The sequence below is a fragment of the Drosophila miranda genome, chromosome XR (assembly GCF_003369915.1).
Source record: "Drosophila miranda strain MSH22 chromosome XR, D.miranda_PacBio2.1, whole genome shotgun sequence".
NCBI lineage: Eukaryota > Metazoa > Arthropoda > Insecta > Diptera > Drosophilidae > Drosophila > Drosophila miranda.
Window position 1 is genome coordinate 43,389,971 of NC_046674.1, and position 20,889 is coordinate 43,410,859.

General features: G+C 42.2%; 1 protein-coding gene across 5 annotated transcripts in view; it reads left to right on the forward strand.

The window, feature by feature from the left end:
* LOC117186126 (broad-complex core protein isoforms 1/2/3/4/5) overlaps positions 1-20,889 on the forward strand; it is a 96,811-nt gene that overhangs the window by 66,294 nt on the left and 9,628 nt on the right. Inside the window, exon 3 of one of the 5 annotated variants that reach the window (XM_033386279.1) lies at positions 11,705-11,791. The exons of the other annotated variants lie outside the window; for them this stretch is intronic. Within the exon in view, the coding sequence (XP_033242170.1) occupies positions 11,705-11,753 (49 nt within the window). The 3' untranslated portion in view covers positions 11,754-11,791. Of the gene's footprint in view, positions 1-11,704; positions 11,792-20,889 lie in introns of those variants that run through there. 5 annotated transcript variants of the gene reach the window in all.

The following is a 20,889-nucleotide window of genomic DNA, read 5'->3' on the forward strand; positions in this document are numbered from 1 at the left end:
TCTTGTATTTACACAATAATTTATCTTAATTGGTTGCCATATTTTTTTTTTTACTTTATCACATCATATTTTCCAAAAAATCAATGACTTCATATTTCCTTGACAAACCACTTAGTATGCTTTTTATTTTTTTTTTTTTGTTTTAAATCATCTCAAGGATGATCGGAATTTTGATCGTAGCACTGTAGCCACATTGATCAGATACTGGTGATGTAGTTTGGCGAGTTTGACAGGTCGGTATATAAAAAAAAGAGGAAAATTAATTAACTGTTTTAGAAAATAAACTGAAATTACTTTACAACATGATGAAGAAAAAAGGGGTCAAAAGTTTAAGTCAGCAGTTTTGATGAAGATTGCCAGCTCTCTGAGATGTAGCGGCTCTTTTTATACCCGATACTCAAAATGAGTATTGGGGTATATTAGATTTGTGGTAAAAGTGGATGTGTGTAACGTCCAGAAGGAATCGTTTCCGACCCCATAAAGTATATATATTCTTGATCAGCATCAATAGCCGAGTCGATTGAGCCATGTCTGTCTGTCCGTCTGTCCGTCCGTCCGTCTGTCCGTCCCCTTCAGCGGTAGTGCTCAAAGACTATAAGAGCGAGAGCAACGATGTTTTGGATCCAGACTTCTGTGATATGTCACTGCTACAAGAATATTTCAAAACTTTGCCCCGCCCACTTCCGCCCACACAAAGGACGAAAATCTGTTGCATCCACAATATTGCACATTCGAGAAAACTAAAAACGCAGAATCATAGATAATGACCATATCTATCAGATTGCTGAATCTGGATCAGATCAGATCATTTTTATAGCCAATAGGAACAAATCAATTTGCAGTGGCTACGCAGCGCCCGACGTCACGCTCAGACTGATTTTCTGTCTCTCTCGCACGCACTCTTTGTCGTGTCGTTTAATATTAGCGGCGTCTGCCGGAGGAGAGCCATACTGACTTAGTATCGGGTATAACCGTAGAGTTGCGGTGTCCGCAGCAACTCACAACGTTCCCCCTCGTTTGATTAATAATTGATGTAAATTGTTATAATAATTAAAGATTTTGAATTTCCTTCTGAGCCCGGCAAATCTTTGGCAATCGAAGATCACGTTTCGCAGATATTTGAGTCAATTGCTTTGATTCTGTGTAGGAAGACTTTGTCGTATGTGTGTCCCGTCATAAGTCTGTTAATGGTCTTGATGCTTTTAGCATTCCATTTAAGAGAAAAATGCCAGGGTTTACTGGGTATGTCTGGAAATATGTCTATGAGGCTGGATCCCTTCGTCCTACACTTCGTCCTGTAGTCCTCATTCCATTTGTATACTAAAAAGTTCCTAATTTCTCTTTGAGCCTCCTTGTAGCTGTATTTTATATTTATTGTAAACCCCTCACTTGTAGCAGCCTTTGCTGCTATGTCAGTATTTTCGTTGATGGCCACACCCTTGTGACCAGGGACCCATAGAATGTCAAGTTTCTGAATGTCTGATTGGTTAATTATGTTGTGAATATCATTCACTAGGTACGAGTCTGTATTCTTATTTTTAATTAAATTAATAGCTCCTAATCCATCACTTAAAATCACAGCCTTTTTGTAATTATATTTAAGACATAGTTCGCAGGCCTTTTTAAGGCCTACGAGTTCGGCACCTACTGAGGATAATCTGTTTTCTATTTTGTACTTGTGGATATTTCCACTAGGCCATTCTACTATTCCTATGCCACATGTACTTTCTGTAACTGAGGCATCTGTTGATAGAATGTTCCAGTCGTCCTTTCTGTACTTGTTCAGAATCTCATAAAATATAGTTTTTATTTCTTCATTCGAGTATTCTTCTTTACCCTTAGTTAAAAATTTATCTAATACATGGATTTTGTTACATGTGTTAACACTATCACAGTCTTGAGTGTTTACAAAAATGGAATTAAATTCTCTTAAAGTACGTGTGTAACTCGTATCCGCTTTTGAGCGTATTAGCTCGTCAAACATTGTTGGATTGAACCTTTTAATTTTAAGCAGTTCTTTGGCTGTAAGCCATTTCGCCCTGAAAACAGGTGGCATTACACCAGCGAGAACAAAAATTTCGTGTTTGCTTGTGTCAGGTGGCACCCGAACACACCTTCTGAGTGATTTAGCTTGCGATATTTCTATATCTTTACTTGCTCCAGATCCCATGTCTGAAAAACTTGTGATAGCATATTCTTGTTTTGTTCTAATAAAAGCTTTGAAGATGTTGGTACTTGTTTTAGGTTTTATACCTGATTTGATAGTAGTCGCAAGCTGGAGGAGTCTGTTGCCTTTTTTTGTTTGTTCTTTAACCATTTTTACATGACTGACATTTGACATGTTTGCGCTAATCAGTCTGCCTAAGAAACGGATATCTTTTCGATTTGGTATAGGCACATTTCCAACAGAAATATTTACCGCTCTGACCTGTCTTTTTCCTACATTCATTGCTGCAGATTTGCTTGGATTGAAGCTAAAACCGAGATCACCACATAGAAGGTTAAAGTCATTTAGTTTTTTATTAAGGTTTTCAACCGCTACAGTAAACTCTCTGTTGTGAGAGATTATAACGAAGTCATCTGCAAATTGCATCATATGAGTATTTCTATCACAGAACTGATGTAGTCTTTTTGTGTATACATTAAAAAGGAGGGGCGACAGACAAGAGCCCTGTGGGATTCCTCCCTGAACTACCTGAACAGCTTCCCCTATTTTCAGTAGTCTTATAGACATAAAACTGATGATCCAGTCAATGTATGTTTTAGGAAAACACTCATTTTCCATTAGTCTTTTTAAGAATTTCAGGTTGACACAATTGTAGGCATTGTTGAGATCAACAACCACAAGAGTAACGTGTTCCTTGTTCTTTTTCTTTGCCGCTACCACATTGATGACATCATTAATGCACATCACTGCAGACTTGTTTTTTTGGTATGCATAAGATCTGTAGGGTATAATCTTGTTTTCTTGTATATGCTTTTCCAGCCTGGCTTTCACCATGCCATTTACTGTCTTGGCTAGAACCGAAATGAGGGATATGGGTCGAAAATGTTTTAAGTCAGTCAGATCCATGTTTTTTTCGGTATTGGTACAGTTCTGATAGATCTCCATTCGACTGGAAAATCGCACATAGCCACTCGACGGTTGTAAAAATGTACAAGTTCTGTCTTTATACTAGTGTTAAGAGCACTCAGCTTCTCGTATGTGATGTGATCTATTCCTCCTGCCGTTTTTCTGTTTCTGACTAACACAGCCTCTAACTCTTCCAAGGAAAAGAAAGGATTTTCATTGTTCTTGGTTGAGTACATTTCTTCGTCTACATCCTTTGCTTCTGAGGTTATTTGTTCGTTAAGGAATTCCAGGTATGGCCTAGCTTTGTCAGGGTCGAAAATTTCTGGGGTGTCCTCTTGACAGTTTTTTAGATTTCTGAGGAATCTCCAGTCTTCTCTTGAGTTCGATTTTACATTTAACTCTGTTAACTTCCTGGCATAGCTAGTTCTTTTGGCAATTTTAACAGATTTTTTCCATTTAACCTTGAGGTTAACAGCAGAACAATAATTTTGAAAGGAGGGTTCTGAAGCTGCCTTCTTCTGCGACTCTGCAAACTCCCTGAATAATTTGGCTAAATTCTCGTCCCACCATAATTTTGGACATTTGTTTTTGATTTCATAAGTAGCTGCTTTTATTTCCGAAGAACATCCGCTAAATTATCCATATCTTTGTCGGCCTCAAACTGGCTTAACTTTTTCAGTAGCCTGTTTTTGGCAAGGAAAGTTTTGAGTTTGTGTTGATATCCTGCTGTTTCAAAGGTTATTGGGTGATGGTGGCTGCCTCCTAGGTAAAACTTTTCGCATTTCCAATTCTCTATATGAATACCCTTTGTGAAAGTTAAATCGAGTACAGACCCTGATGTTGAGTCGATGTGTCTTCTGAATGTGAGACTGTGGTCATTTGCTAGACTATAGCCAGCATTTGACATAGCTTGCATGAGAAAAGTTCCCTTTCCACTGTTGGTTCTGTCTCCAGAAAAGGTATGTCTTGCGTTAAAATCTCCTGCAATTATGACTTTTCCGAATGCATCTAAATATTCAAGGAGATTGTTAATCGCTTGCTTAAAGGATGCAAGAGACAACAAAGGTTCAAAATATACTGAGGTGATAAAAAATTTATCTTTGTTGTTGATGGTTCTTGCTATAATTATATCTTGCTCTGTCTCATATATCAGTCTTTTAACTCTTAAGTATTTTTTGTAGGCAATCGCCACTCCTCCATAACCGTCCTCTCTATGTTTTTCTAACATATTGAAGTTGGCTAGTTTCCTAAAACGGAGATCGTGAGAGAAAACTTCAGCCAGAATGGCAAAGTCGAAGTTTTCATTGTTTAAGTAGAATACTAGGTCGTTTTTATTGGCTTTAATAGATTGAATGTTATGTTGTAAAAATTTCATATTTATTTAGATGTTTTAAAAAGGTTCGTTTCTCTCTGTTTGTTCATTTTTCTGTCTGCATTATGTTCCATATTGTAATCATTTGTACTGGTCACTTTTTTTGATGGATGTGACACATCATTTGAGTCGACTAAACAAGACAACATGTGAACCATTTTTGTTTTGAACATTATCCTCATTTATGTCTAATTTTGGATAGTTTTTTTCATAATTATCTAACAGCGAAAAGTTTGGATGGATTGAGTAAGTGCTACGCACTTCTTTACGCGCGATTTTTTTGATTGTCATTATTTTGTTAATGTCCATCTCCTTTTCCCATACTGGGCACTTCAGTCTGTCCCTAGCTGAGTGATTTTTCCCATTGCAAAGGATACACTTGAGACCAATGCACGACCCATTGCACTCCTCGACTCCGCATTTATAGCACCTCCTAGCTGATTTGCATCTGGCCGAAGTGTGACCAAGTCTGCCACAATTATAACATTGCCTTACTCTGGGAAGGCATCCCACTTACTTTCATCCCACATATCCCAAAAAGAGATACCTTTTCTGGTATGTCTGAACCCTCAAAACCAATTTTGACTGTTTATAATGGTATGAGCTTGAAAGTTTCGTTGTTGTCATCTGTTGTAATTTTCTGCCTTCTTGCTAATCTTTCAATTGACTTAATTTTTATGTTAGAGGTAATATTATCTATAATTTCATCCTCTGAAAAACCGAGGGGCACCCCTTTAATTACTCCATAGGATTCCACATAGTCTTTTGGTATAAATACCACTAAATTCATTTTTTTTTAGCTCCTCATTTAAAACTAAATCATTTGCTTCGCTGAAAACCTTAAAATAAATCTTGTATAGTGTAAGCGCAAGAGCTACGATTTCTTTAATTCCTTTGATTTTAAGGTATCTTATTTTTTCAAAAAAGAATAAGCCATTTTTGGTGTTTTTGTTTTCGAAGAGGGTACTGTTCTTAGTCGATACTAGTACAGCCGCATCACCGATGTGGCACTCACTATACAACACTGTTTCTCGTTCGATACCTACATTTGATGAGTTTATAATCGGATTAGTATTTTTATTCAGTGTTTTAGTCATTTCAGTATTTCCAGTCAAACCATTTATGGCATTTGTGTGAGAATTGTGAACGGTCACAACGTCAGAAGCCTCCACCATTTTGTTACTGTCATCGTCTATCAGCATTTTGTTATTTATGTCTGTATTGGTGTTGTCGCTTTTTTGTTCCTTGCGCATCTTTTTTGTTTTTTTGTGTTTCTTTAGTCAAGCTGTCGAATATGTCCTCTTTCACACTTGAACACAAAGCACTGAAGTTTTTTGCTATTGTTTTTTGGGTTTGAATTTTGCTGCTTTTTTCCACCTGATCAGGGGGTTTTAATTTGGCAGACACCGAGTGACCGGCGTCCGCCATACTTGCTGGTTTAACCAGATTGCCAAAGACTTACCTCTCCTTTGGGAAATGAAAAGAGGAAAAATTTATATATTGATGAAGATGTGTATGAAATAAACAATGATCCAATTTTTACAATCACTTTTAATTAAGCCTTTGTTGCTTGGAAAAAGTCACTTTTCAGACTGTTAAGAAAAAACACGACCGGTCTCGCTCGCTGATGAAAAGGAAGTGAGAATGCTTTTTATATAGAGACTTTGAGGATAAACTTTTATCATCTTTCTAATAGGAGAAAATAGTAAAAAGTCGGAAAAAGCGAACTTTTGCTTATTAAAACTATTAAAGGTTTTCAGATCAAAGTTAATGAAATTATATGTTAATTAGATAAATTAGGTCAGTTTCATTCAATTTAGAAAACAAAATCGGGACAAATGTAAATGGAAATCGGTGTATATTAGCTTTTAATTTTTTGTGGTGGCTTTTTCCCCGGAAATGCCCATAGTATGTGTTTGAAACCTTTACTAAGAAAAGCGCAGCTATAATGTCGACTGTAGAAAAGTTCTCAGGTGTTGGAGCTGTGAAGTTTGAATCAAATAAAGCAAATATCGAATTGCATATTTTATGTACCGGATCTCCAAATTAATTTTTTGTCGGTGAGCAAAGCAGCCGAGCTCGGGAATGTCACAACATTCCGAAATTTAAATCGAAATAACAATCAAAGCTTTGTGTAGCGATAATGGTACTGAGTACATGGAAACTGAACATGCTAATTTTAAAAAAGTGCGGCATAAGAAGCAGTAAAAACTACAGTCCAATTGCGAAATAGATGTCCGACAATAGCGTTTTTACAATAGCAGGTAAAAAACTGTGTTGAGCCCGTAGAACAACATTGGCAACAGAGTTGAGGAGGAGAAGGAGCTCTTCGTTGGTGCAAGCGATCCAGCACAGAGCCGCAGCTCAGATAATCATTCGCCCTTTTCAACTTTGGAACAGATAAAGTATAATAACTTTAAAAAATTATTAAAGTACAACAAATTTAAAACTTTAAAAAGTGGATACATGGACTTTTTTTTTTTTAAAAGTATTTAAATACGAAGAGTAATCAATCGTATTAAAACGCTGATGCTTTTCTTCTTGCGCGTTGACTATTATCTTGTTATTGAACTCTACGTTAAGCTGGACGATTTCTGATTGCCATCCGAGTCGTTTCACGGGCTGCATCTCTTTGCTCTTGCGTTTGAGAATATAATATAATATTTCTCAACATAAAAGCACAACCTTTAAAAAAAAATTGTAAATCAGTTTCTAAAAATTATAGAAAAACTAAACCGTAAAAAAAAAATCTCTAAACATTTGTAAGCCTCAAATCTATCAGAAAAAGTTTGGTTCACAGCGGAAATTGGGTGTTGCATAGTGTAGTCGATCAACTCGTAACTTTCCAACTTTATAACCAAACCTCAGGTCAAGTCGATTTAGCCCTGTTTCTCAGTCCGTCTGCCCGTCCGTCCCGATGAGCACCTAGATCTTAGAGACTTTAAAAGCTAGAGCAACTAAACTTTTGTTTATTGTTTGGAGTTTATAGTTCAACTATGATCAGTTAATCTCTGTAAAAAAAAATAATGTACAAATCATAAATCATAAAATTATCTTCTACTGGCAAGTTCGCGAACACAATTCAAGACAGAAGAAAGTTAACTAAAATTATTCATTAATGAAGATTTGACTTTGGAAGCAAAGTATCAAAGTATCAAAGGAAAAAATGAAGTTGAACAGTTTATGTTCTGTTGAAGTTTAACAGAGAGAAGTTGAACAGTTAGAGAGGTAATGTGATCCAAAGAGGTAAACCCTATCGCTCTCTAGTTTCAATAAATGAAATCTAGTATAATACTAAACTTAATAATAGTTTAATAGGAATAGGAATCTAAAATTTGGGATATTTTAATCTTAAGATCAGCAGGAATAAGGGTGGAGAGACCGCCTGCTGCTTCGATGGCTGCGCTCAGCCTCGCACCTCTTCTGTAGGAAGAGGCCACCCCTGGCGGCTTGCCCGGCTTGGTTAGCAGTAGCAGCCGTTGCCTTTTCCACCTCTCGGGGAAAGTCCCCTCCTGGAGGCATTTGTTGAAAAGGCCCGCAACTTCCCTCGGGAGCAGAAGAAGTGCCTGCTTCAACGCGTTGTTGGGGATCGCATTCGGACCCGGAGCCTTCCTAGGTATCAGGTTTCTGCCTGCCTGCAACACCTCGGCTTCCGTAACCTCGCAGATGTCGCTCGGGGTATGCTCGAACCGTAGGGAGCAAGGGATCTGCCGTCCTGGAGGAAACAGTACGCTGACTATTCCCTCCAATGCCTCTGGATCTGTTGGGGCCTTGCTGCCCGCGTTTAACGTCTTGACCACCATCTTGTACGCACCTCCCCAGGGGTCATCTTCGGCGGCATCACACAGCTTCAGGAAGCATTCCCTCTTACTGTCCTTTATGGCGGTCTTTAGACCCTTCCTCGCCGCTTTGTAGGTCTCGCTGCATCGGGCTACGCGCGGTGTGCCTCTGGCTCGCTGGAGCAGCCTTCTGGCCCGGTGGCAGGTTCTGCGGAGATCCGCAATCGCTTCGCTCCACCAGAAAACTGGATCCTTGTGCTTCCGGAACGTCCCTCTCGGTAGCATGCTCTGATCGCAGGCGCCTTCCAGTGCGACCGCCAAATTGGTCGCCATATCGTTGGCTCCGTCTGCATCGATGGCAGAGTAGCTCTCGAGGGCGCTTGCGAATGTTTGGCGGTACGCCTTCCCGTGCCGGAGCGAGGTACCTCTCGTTCGGGCAAGAGTGCCCAGGGTGCACACCGCTGGCGGTGTAAACGTCGTTGATCCTCCATCGGGCGTGTCGGGCCAGCGTGCTGCTGGCATAGGTGAAGTCGATGATCGACCCTACGCCTGCCCTGTTGAAGGTGAGTTGGGACCCTTCGTTCAGAAGGACGACGTCCAGAGAGGCAAAAGCCTCCAGCACCGTGCGGCCTCTGGCGTTGGTACGGGAAGACCCCCATTCCAGGGCCCAGGCGTTGAAGTCGCCCCCGACTACGACGTTGTTCCGTCCTCGCAGATCGCAGCTCAGCTCGTCCATGATGCGGCTGAAGGTCTCGAGTGAGAGACTGGGTGCCAGGTAGCAGCTGTAGAACCATATGCCGCCTACATTCCCTCGAACGAACCTGTCTGCCGACTTGGTGTCGCGCAATTGTAGCGCGTCAGCGCCACAGAGCCACAGATCCGCTTTGCCCGTGAGGTCCATGGCCCAATCGCTGCTGCTGCCATTCCTTATTTCTCGGATAGTGGGATCGCTATGATCCCAGCTTTTTAAAACAGATTTTATCTAGAGGCTATCGGAGCATATTACATATAGTCCTTTGTTTCTGGCAGCATGGCGGCAGGCGTCTGTCTCTCTAACAATTTTGTTTGACGCCTAGCTCTAGAGTAACGAAATTTTGTACCCAGACTCGTGTGATATCATACTGAATCAAGTTTTTTTCAACGTAAAGGATGAAAATCCGTAGCATCCACAAGTTTAAAGATACGACAAAACCAAAAACGGAGAACCGTAGAGAACGACCATATTCAGCAGACTGTATCAGATCAGATTATTATTATAGCCAGAAGGAACAAATCAAATTTCAGTGGCTACGCAATGCCGTCCCTTATTTTCTGTCTCTCTCTCACACACTCTTCATCGTGAATGTGTGCGCCTTCGCAGCTACGGCCGCGACTCACAACGTTTCCCCTCGTTTAAAATGTTCACACATGACATATTTTTTAATTCTTGTTTCCCGACTTTTTGTCCGATTGCATCTGGGAAACCCCTTTGGTTCACCAAAGAGTTATCCAGTCTAAAAACTTAAATTTAAGTTTTAAAACAAAATTTCTAGAAATTTGTTATCCTTGTCTCTTTCGCTATGTAATAGTTCGATCAAATTTCTCAATGCTATAAGAATTACCTATCTCGATGCAGGATACTTTTTTCTCAGGCAATCAGGCAATTGGCATTCTCTTTGCCCAATTTTTCCAAACAACATCGGATAGCTGCTCTGGTTAGCTGTACCAATACGGTTTATCAAGGTCGAACGGCATTTTCAGCGCTTTGTTAAATGAACGTTCTCTGTTTTATGATCTTCGATTAGTGTAGCCGGTGTCTTCTCCGGCCCTGACGGCCTGAGTTCCCGGCTGTGTACCCAGGTTATGCACCTTGGCTCTGTGTGAACCCTTTGCTTTATTGTCCATTGATTCTTCTTTCTTCCTGAATCGTTTATAATTCCTCTCCATAACGAAGGTAGCAAGTCTGACGCAAGGTAGAGGTATATCTAAGTTATCCGCTATAAGAAAGTTTTAACTCGGCACCTGCAAAATCTCTGCAAATCACTTATATCTCCAGCTCAAAATTATAAAAGTTTAAGTTCGACTCTGTAAACCTTCCCTTCTATTACATAAACTTGACCCTTTAGCGTTTCTGCCCAACCTCCTGAGATGGATTTCTAGCTATCTTTGTTCCAGGTCTCCAAGAGTCCTCTCAAAAACTTCCCTTTTTCACCAGTCAAGGTTTCTTCGAGAGTACCACATGGCAGCCATCTAGGCCCCTTACTCTTAACACTTTTTATTAATGACTTACCTTGAGTATTAACATGCTACCGAATACTCATGTATGCGGATGATGTTAAACTCTGTGTCCAGTATAAGGACATTTCATTTCATTATCGCTTGCAATGCGATCTCAATAACTTTAAGTCATGGTTCTGTGCAAACTGGTTACACCTTAATGCCTCGAAAAGCAAAGTAATGAAATTTCATAGTTCTAGACCCTTTTTGGCACCCAGACCCTTTGCGGTGTTTCTCTTGAGAGAATTACCTTGGTGGATGATCTTGGTGTTATATTAGACGCCAAGCGATAGTTTTCTGAACACATTTATACCATGGTAAATAAGGCCATGGACGTGCTTGGGTTTATAAAGAGGTGGTCAAAAGAAATTTGACATCACAAATTGATGAATGGTTACTTAGTTAGTTCCATTAGTTAGGCGCTTCCATTTTGTAGATCGAATTATTCTTTGCACGAACCATTTAGCACCTTATGTTTGGATTATAATTCCCTCTTCTATATTACTATATTATATATTATCCACCACTAATCCCCTTCCACTTATTAAATTACTAATACTCACATACCTTTCTCGTAATTAGTAATTGTAGTGGTATTTGTATTTTGAATGCATGCTTAGTTCTTTAAGAAAGTTTAGTTCTAATTTTCCTTGAATTCATGTTCCCGATTGGTTCAGTTAACGCGGCGCGCGTCATGATGCCCCTCGGTCGGGAGGAGAGCTACGTTCTTGCCAGGGATCGGAGCGTAACAGCCTTCTGCTGGAGCCATTTTGCCAAAAAATGCGATGCCAAACAACATACAAATATATTGCATAAATTATATAAAATAAGCTCACGTATATATTGACTGAGTACACCGGGTATAAAGTAGAGCCGCGGCCCTTGCCGCCGCTCACAACGTCCCCCTCGTTAATTTAAAGAAGACGAGGGCTTTTCAATAAGTCTGTGAATTGAAGATTTTTTTAAATATTTGTATAGATATTTTATTTATTTGTTGCATCTCCACTTTTAAATAAGGGTGTAAAAACAAGTAATCAAGTCTTGCTGTAATTTATTTTTACGATTAGTTAGTTAATTGTATTATAAGAAGAAATCGTTTTGCTGCAGTTGGCTGTGGCTGCGAACTTGGAAAAGCGATCTTGCAAGCTGTTTTGCTATTTGTCCTAGTATCTCATCTTTTACGTCTTTCATGTTCAAGTCTTTGTGTATATTCTCCTTCCGTAGGTACCATGGTGCCCGAGTAATGGTTGACGAGATGCGGTTGACCGGCTAATCGTTCCGTGCTTTTCACGAAAGCCGAATCGATGGGAAAATGGGCTTTAAAAAAGCTTAGAAAGGCGAGTAAGCAGGCTTATTGGTCTTTACGACGATGGCTGCGTTTTGTCTTTTCCTAGCTTAGGAATCATCACTATAATTGACTTCTTCTATTTATGGGTAATGTACCCAAGTTTTGTGATTGGATTGAAAAGCTGGCAAATGTCTTTAACCACACACCTAGGGAATTCTATGATAACATTCCAAATTATTAAATAAAAAAAAAAATAGATTGTCGTGGATTAAGCTGCTTTTCGATGACTTTTAGGATTTCGCTTGACCGAAATTCGATGGACTCTAAGGGGACCTTAGACCAAAGACTCTTCTGATAAAGATAGGAGCACGAATGAATTAGTGGCAGGGTTAGTCTGGAATACATTTTGTAAGTGGGCTGCAAATTTACTAGCTCTTTCTTTGTCACTGCGGGACCAATTGCCATTGGGACTTCGTAATTGCACGTCCGTTTCTATTGGAGCGCTTAGGTCTCGATGGTGCCTCCATTGTCGGTGATTTGTGCTAGCAGGTGACAGTTTCTTTATGTAAGGGAGTCGGACGTTTTCTTTTCCTTTTTAAGAGTCTTGGGGAGATTTGAAGATGGCGATCTGCACGACTTCAATTCTTGTCGCAATCGTCGCTTTTCCAAAACAAGTTGTTAAATTTCTAGATTAGTTCTGGTTACACAGCCATCCATTGTTATTTTCATGTTATTGCTGCTTTAACGAGTACAGATCCCATTGAATCAGCAGAGCAATCCATATCTTCATCAAGGTTTATCTGCCGGGTTTGTTCAATGTGGCAACTTATATTTATACCCGATACTCAAAATGAGTATTGGGGTATATTAGATTTGTGGTAAAAGTGGATGTGTGTAACGTCCAGAAGGAATCGTTTCCGACCCCATAAAGTATATATATTCTTGATCAGCATCATAGCCGAGTCGATTGAGCCCTGTCTGTCTGTCCGTCTGTCCGTCCGTTCGTCCGTCCGTCCGTCCGTCCGTCCGTCCCCTTCAGCGCCTAGTGCTCAAAGACTATAAGAGCTAGAGCAACGATGTCTTGGATCCAGACTTCTGTGATATGTCACTGCTACAAAAATATTTCAAAACTTCGCCCCGCCCACTTCCGCCCCCACAAAAGACGAAAATCTGTGGCATCCATATTTTTAAAGATACGATAAAACCAAAAACGCAGAATCGTAGTGGATGACTATGTGTTCTAGAGTGTAAAATCTCAACCAGATTGTATAATTATTATAGCCAGAATCAAGAAAACAATTTCATTCTTTCTCGCTCTGTCTCTCTCTAACACACAGGTTTCATGGTCGGTTTTGCCAATTGCAAAATATGAGTTCAAGGATCTCAGAACCCATAAGAGCTAGAGCAACCAAATTTGGTATCCACACCCCTGTGATATCGGACCTTGACCGTTTCGTGTCCAAATTTCGCCACACCCCCTTCCGCCCCCGCATAGGACGAAAATCTGGGGCATCCACAAATCTCAGAGACTATTAAGGCTAGAGTAACCAAATTTGGTATCCGCACTTCTGTTAGATCTCACTATAAAACGTATATCTCAGAATTTCGCCCCACCCCCTTCCGCCCCCACAAAGAACGAAAATCTGTTGCATCCACAATATTGCACATTCGAGAAAACTAAAAACGCAGAATCATAGATAATGACCATATCTATGAGGTTGCTGAATCTGGATCAGATCAGATCATTTTTATAGCCAAAAGGAACAAATCAATTTGCACTGGCTACGCAGCACCCGACGTCACGCTCAGACTGATTTTCTGTCTCTCTCGCACGCACTCTTTGTCGTGTCGTTTAATATAAGCGGCGTCTGCCGGAGGAGAGCCATACTGACTAAGTATCGGGTATAAATGTAGAGTTGCGGTGTCCGCAGCAACTCACAACGTTCCCGCTCGTTTTTTTTGTATTTACGCAAGGTTTTTTTTGTGCCTCTTGAGCCTGAAAGGATTCTCTACGAACTTCGGGCATTGGAGAAGAACAGACGAGGGATCGGATGATAGATCCGAAACTGCTTCGGCACTTATTAGATGGCGTGGGATGTTCTTCGTCACTACGAAGGCTATAAAATCTGTTATCTTTCTAGGGTATGTTGGTGTAATGTGTCCAGGCTGAGATGCGTTCCATAAACTAGTCAACTTTTCTAGAGATCATGGTTAGCATTGGGGGTATCTATCGACTAGGGCCGATAATGTAATGGTAACGGAAATAAAAACGAACCTGATTGGGGAAGAAGAACTAGAGCTTCGTCATTTAATCTAGATAGAGATGCACCCACCTTCGTACCCAACGAATATAGAAATAGTAACAATCTACCGGAAAGAAATATTAATTGTAATCTAAGTCACGATATTGGAAAAGTAGCTAATTTGATTAGTAGCTGGAAAGTGCAGTATAATGGCTCGCGCAATGGCATACCGGTAGGGAAATTCATAGACATGATCAAACCTTTAACAAATGATAGATTACGAGGAAACATCCATCCATTTTCAGTGTCACAGCAAGTGAATAGTTCTGGAGGCACAGACGCACAAAGTAAACTGGTGCGATCTTTGAGAGTCGTTGAATTCTTATTTTCTTAAACCGCTATCAAACGACGACGTGAGAGAGTTGATAAGAGATCGCAAGCAGCAAATCAATATAAGCTTTGATGAATTTCGTAACAGAGGTATGCATTTAGTATATTGCTTACAACACCCCATTAACTAGAGTCAATTGGCGTAATTTCTGAAACCAAATCTGAGACCGTTTATGAGAAAGGAGTTGTTCTATTTAGAAATAAACTCGGTTAGCTAGATGAGAAAATTAGTTCTTACACATGAAGCTTTTAGTGAGGAGTATAACACCGCTAACCTGAAATCAAACACACGAAAGAAAATTAATGAATTGTATTATGACCAGGAATATTCAGATAACTGTTTAGGAGGTCAAGATATTTGTGAGCTAAAAAGAACTAGAGCCTTATAAGAGATTCAATGTTGGAATTGTCGCAGGTTTGGCCATAAACACGCCATAAAGTGCCGCTCGACTGAATAGGTTCAACAATATTCAAAAGTATACCCTCTATATCTTTTCAACCAACTCACTGAATTGGATGAAATCATTTTTATACCCGATACTCAAAATGAGTATTGGGGTATATTAGATTTGTGGTAAAAGTGGATGTGTGTAACGTCCAGAAGGAATCGTTTCCCACCCCATAAAGTATATATATTCTTGATCAGCATCAATAGCCGAGTCGATTGAGCCATGTCTGTCTGTCCGTCTGTCCGTCCGTCCGTCTGTCCGTCCCCTTCAGCGGTAGTGCTCAAAGACTATAAGAGCGAGAGCAACGATGTTTTGGATCCAGACTTCTGTGATATGTCACTGCTACAAGAATATTTCAAAACTTTGCCCCGCCCACTTCCGCCCACACAAAGGACGAAAATCTGTTGCATCCACAATATTGCACATTCGAGAAAACTAAAAACGCAGAATCATAGATAATGACCATATCTATCAGATTGCTGAATCTGGATCAGATCAGATCATTTTTATAGCCAATAGGAACAAATCAATTTGCAGTGGCTACGCAGCGCCCGACGTCACGCTCAGACTGATTTTCTGTCTCTCTCGCACGCACTCTTTGTCGTGTCGTTTAATATTAGCGGCGTCTGCCGGAGGAGAGCCATACTGACTTAGTATCGGGTATAACCGTAGAGTTGCGGTGTCCGCAGCAACTCACAACGTTCCCGCTCGTTTTTTTTGTATTTACGCAAGGTTTTTTTTGTGCCTCTTGAGCCTGAAAGGATTCTCTACGAACTTCGGGCATTGGAGAAGAACAGACGAGGGATCGGATGATAGATCCGAAACTGCTTCGGCACTTATTAGATGGCGTGGGATGTTCTTCGTCACTACGAAGGCTATAAAATCTGTTATCTTTCTAGGGTATGTTGGTGTAATGTGTCCAGGCTGAGATGCGTTCCATAAACTAGTCAACTTTTCTAGAGATCATGGTTAGCATTGGGGGTATCTATCGACTAGGGCCGATAATGTAATGGTAACGGAAATAAAAACGAACCTGATTGGGGAAGAAGAACTAGAGCTTCGTCATTTAATCTAGATAGAGATGCACCCACCTTCGTACCCAACGAATATAGAAATAGTAACAATCTACCGGAAAGAAATATTAATTGTAATCTAAGTCACGATATTGGAAAAGTAGCTAATTTGATTAGTAGCTGGAAAGTGCAGTATAATGGCTCGCGCAATGGCATACCGGTAGGGAAATTCATAGACATGATCAAACCTTTAACAAATGATAGATTACGAGGAAACATCCATCCATTTTCAGTGTCACAGCAAGTGAATAGTTCTGGAGGCACAGACGCACAAAGTAAACTGGTGCGATCTTTGAGAGTCGTTGAATTCTTATTTTCTTAAACCGCTATCAAACGACGACGTGAGAGAGTTGATAAGAGATCGCAAGCAGCAAATCAATATAAGCTTTGATGAATTTCGTAACAGAGGTATGCATTTAGTATATTGCTTACAACACCCCATTAACTAGAGTCAATTGGCGTAATTTCTGAAACCAAATCTGAGACCGTTTATGAGAAAGGAGTTGTTCTATTTAGAAATAAACTCGGTTAGCTAGATGAGAAAATTAGTTCTTACACATGAAGCTTTTAGTGAGGAGTATAACACCGCTAACCTGAAATCAAACACACGAAAGAAAATTAATGAATTGTATTATGACCAGGAATATTCAGATAACTGTTTAGGAGGTCAAGATATTTGTGAGCTAAAAAGAACTAGAGCCTTATAAGAGATTCAATGTTGGAATTGTCGCAGGTTTGGCCATAAACACGCCATAAAGTGCCGCTCGACTGAATAGGTTCAACAATATTCAAAAGTATACCCTCTATATCTTTTCAACCAACTCACTGAATTGGATGAAATCATTTTTATACCCGATACTCAAAATGAGTATTGGGGTATATTAGATTTGTGGTAAAAGTGGATGTGTGTAACGTCCAGAAGGAATCGTTTCCCACCCCATAAAGTATATATATTCTTGATCAGCATCTATAGCCGAGTCGATTGAGCCCTGTCTGTCTGTCCGTCCGTCCCCTTCAGCGCCTAGTGCTCAAAGACTATAAGAGCTATAGCAACGATGTTTTGGATCCAGACTTCTGTGATATGTCACTGCTACAAGAATATTTCAAAACATCGCCCCGCCAACTTCCGCCCCCACAAAGGACGAAAATCTGTGCCATCCATAATTATAAAAAGACACGAGAAAACTAAAAACGCAGAATCGCAGAGGATGACCATATCTTCTAGAGTGCAAAATCTGAACCAGATCGTACAATTATTATAGCCAGAATCAAGAAAACAATTTCATTCTTTCTCGCTCTGTCTCTCTCTAACACACAGGTTTAATGGTCGGTTTTGCCAATTGCGAAATATGAGTTCAAGGATCTCAGAACCTATAAGAGCCAGAGCAACCAAATTTGGTATCCACACTCCTGTGATATCGGACCGTTTGTGTCAAAATTTCACCACACCCCCTTCCGCCCCCGCAAAGGACGAAAATCTGGGGCATCCACAAATCTCAGAGGAGGAGGACATACTGACTAAGTATCGGGTATAAATGTAGAGTTGCGGTCTCTGCAGCAACTCACAACGTTCCCTCTCGTTTATTTTATAGATTTATTGATTGTTAGGTTAGGTTAGGTTCAGGCGGTAGCCTGGGGGAGTGATGAAGCCCCCCCAAGCTCACTTGGACCAGTAAAAAGGTCCGTTGTGGTGCCGCATGGGCGTGTGCCCCTTCTCAATGCCTAGAAACCGTGGAGAACAAGCTGTTGCAAACTAAGGGCAGTCCCATCCGGAGGCTTGGATGAATTTGGACAAGGTCCCTGGTTTGATTTCGGACAGGTCCGAATTGTCCGTGAGGAAAGCGGCCCCGAGAATACGAAGACGACGATTTCCAAGGGCCGGGCAGTGGCAGAAGAAGTGGGGGACCGATTCCTCCTCTTCCTCGTCGCGACAACTCCTGCAGAAGTCGTTATGAGGGATTGACAGTCTAGAGGCATGAGTGCCGATCTGCCAGTGTCCCGTAATGGCTCGAGTAACTGCAGAGCACTGTGCTCTGCTCAGCTTGGCTGAGCGCTTCTTCGATCGATATGGCCATATCAATCTTGAGATTTTACAGGAAACGGTTTGCTGCCATCTCCTATTGGCATTTTGCTCGAACAATTCGTGCGCGAGGAGCCTGCCCGTAGCCAGAGGCATCGCTACCTGCTTCCTCTCCGATAGAGGAATCGTAGTACCCTGCCTGGCTAGCTCGTCGGCGGCGTCGTTCCCCTCGATGTCCCTGTGGCCTGGGACCCATATAAGGAAGAGATCTAACTGCTCTGCGATCTCGTGAAGAGACCTGCGGCAGTCATTTACAGTCGCTGAGTTCGAAGATATGGAGCCTAAAGCTTTAATAGCTGCTTGGCTGTCCGAGAAAACGCACACTAAGTGTGTGTCTAGAAGTAGTTTGGAGACGATAGAAATGGCCTCCTTGATGGTCCGGGAGCCTGAATGTTCAGCTCGCTGCAGTAGACTCCGCCTCCCACGCGGCCGTCTAACTTTGAGCCATCAGTATACAAGTGAACCGCATTTGCGGGTCCTGGTTCGCCCAACTCCCAGTCCTCCCTAGGTGGGATTGATACCTGGAAAGGCGTCGAGAGGTGATCACTAGGGATACAATAATCTGTCCTCTCAGGTAATTGCGGGAGTCTCGTCAGGATTCCCGAGTGCCCAACCGCGGACGCTTTCCACAGTCTGGCTTCTCTCATTCTGAGGGCGAAGTGTGCTGCCACCTTCTTTCCCATGAGATCTATAGAGAGGAGGTCCAGCACAGTATCCAGCGCTTCTGGGAGTCTGAGATTAGACTAGGCGGAATATTCACCGTGAGATGCATCCCCAAAAGTCGCTCCATCGTCTTCAAAAGGAAAGACGATAGACTTATGGGTCTGAAATCTTTGGGGGCAGTGAAGACGACTTTGGTATGAAGCCAGGTTTCCGGGATATATCCATGGGAGAAGATTCCCTCGTATATCCTTTAGAGCCAGTTAGTGGCTTTTTGTCCAGCGTGAATCAGTTAGGCAGGGATGATGCCATCTGGCCCCGCAGACTTGTATGGTTTGAAGCTTTTGATTGCCCAGGAAATGTTCTCCTGGGGTAGCATGTTCATGATATCACTTGAGGCAACGGAAGGAGCCGCGATGGCCGGGAAAGTGGGTGTTAAGGAGAATATTTAGCGACTCATTGCTGGACGTTGTCCATGATTGGTCGGCATTCTTCAGGTAGCCCAGAGTGGGTGTAGTCTTCGAGAGAACTTTGCGCAAGCGCGAGGCTTCTGAGTTGTTCTCAATGTCGTTACAGAACTTACGCCATGAGGCGCGTTTGGCTTTCCTCAGTTCTTTATTATAAGTTGACAGACTGCCCTTGTGTTCGGCCCAGTTCCGCTCTACGTTCTCAGCCTTGGCTGTGTTAAAGAGTCTCCGGAAGGCTTTCCGGAGTTCTCCCAGTTTAGGAGTCCACCATTCAGGTTTCTTCCGGCCTCTGCTCTTGCCAGAGGGCAGGATTTATCGAGCGCCCCATTGCAGGCGTCGGTAAATAGTTTATGAGTAAATAATAAATGAGTCGTGGCTTCCCTAGAAATCTCCTCCTCAGGTGGAGTCTCAGGGATAACACGACAGAGGTGGTCTGAGTACCGAGTCCAGTTTGTCCGCCTGAGGTTCCGGAATTAAGCTGGTCTCAGTAGTGAAAAAGAGAATACGGTTTCCACGTACCTGTGGTCCGAGAAGGAGTGCTCTTCCAGGACCCTCCAGGATACGATATTCCCATGTATCTCATGAGAGGCAAGTATGAGGTCCAGGACCTCCTTGCGGTTTTTAATCACTGAAGGTGGGATCACTCCCCCTATTTAATAGGACCATCTGAGTGGTCAGTAAATAGTTGAAAAGGTACTCACCCCTTTCGTCAGTGTTTTCTGGCAGTGGTGTGTATTGGCGTCGCACCCTACGATTAGGCCGGTGTCCTCAATCGTTAGTGTCAGTGCGTCCCCACTGGCAGTGGTGTGCATTGGCGTCGCACCCTACGATTAGGCCGGTGTCCTTGGCCTCGCAGTCTGTGATAAGCGCCCTGAGCGCTTGTGGAGGGGGGTCTGGTTGGTCATGACCCATGTACATGGAGCAGATTCTCAGTGAGCACCACTGGCCTTCGAGGCTCACTGCTGTTTGGTCTTCATTGCTGAAATTTGGGAGCAAAAATAAGTGCAAATCTCTTTTTGCAAGAATGCAGGTGCGGGTTTTACCTGCGGTGTCAGCTACGTATAGCTTATAGTCAGGAGTCCTCAGACCAGAGACCCTGTTTCTGAGGATCCAGGGCTCCTGAATAAGGACTATGTCGGCTCCACCCTTGGCTAGGTGGAGCAAGAGAGCAGCGCATGCTGCCTTACAATGGTGGAGGTTTATCTGCAGGAGTATCAGTGACATTCCTGAGGTTCACCTCCACCATTGTCTTGTCGTGGTCGCTCTCCGAAGAGTCCAGCTCCTCCCCAACGTGCTTTAGATCCCTAGTAAGATCGCTCACGTCTGACACGTACCCATCTAAGATGTCATCCGACACTACTGATGTCCCGTCCGACACTACTGATGTCCCGTCCGACACCGACACAGGCTTGATCTCCATGAAAGAGATCTCCGGAAGCTCCAGGTCTGGCTCGACCGTCTGTTGCATGCCCTTAGAGTCGGACTTTTACGGTACTATGACTACCTTCTTGTAGCCGTAGTCCACAGTGCCCTCCGTGCCGTGGAGAAGTCTAACCGACTCCTCGTTCAGGACGAGGATGATTTGGCGCCTCTGTCCGTTGCTCTCCTCTACCTTGGCCACCTTCCAATCGGATGTGGGAAGGTGGGGGTTGAAGACCTGCAGAATCCGGAGAATCTTATCCGGCTCTGCAGACTTCGCCGAGACCCACGCTCTGGCCCTCGGCTTGCTGGGGATGTCCTCCCACTTCACGGCCTCCAG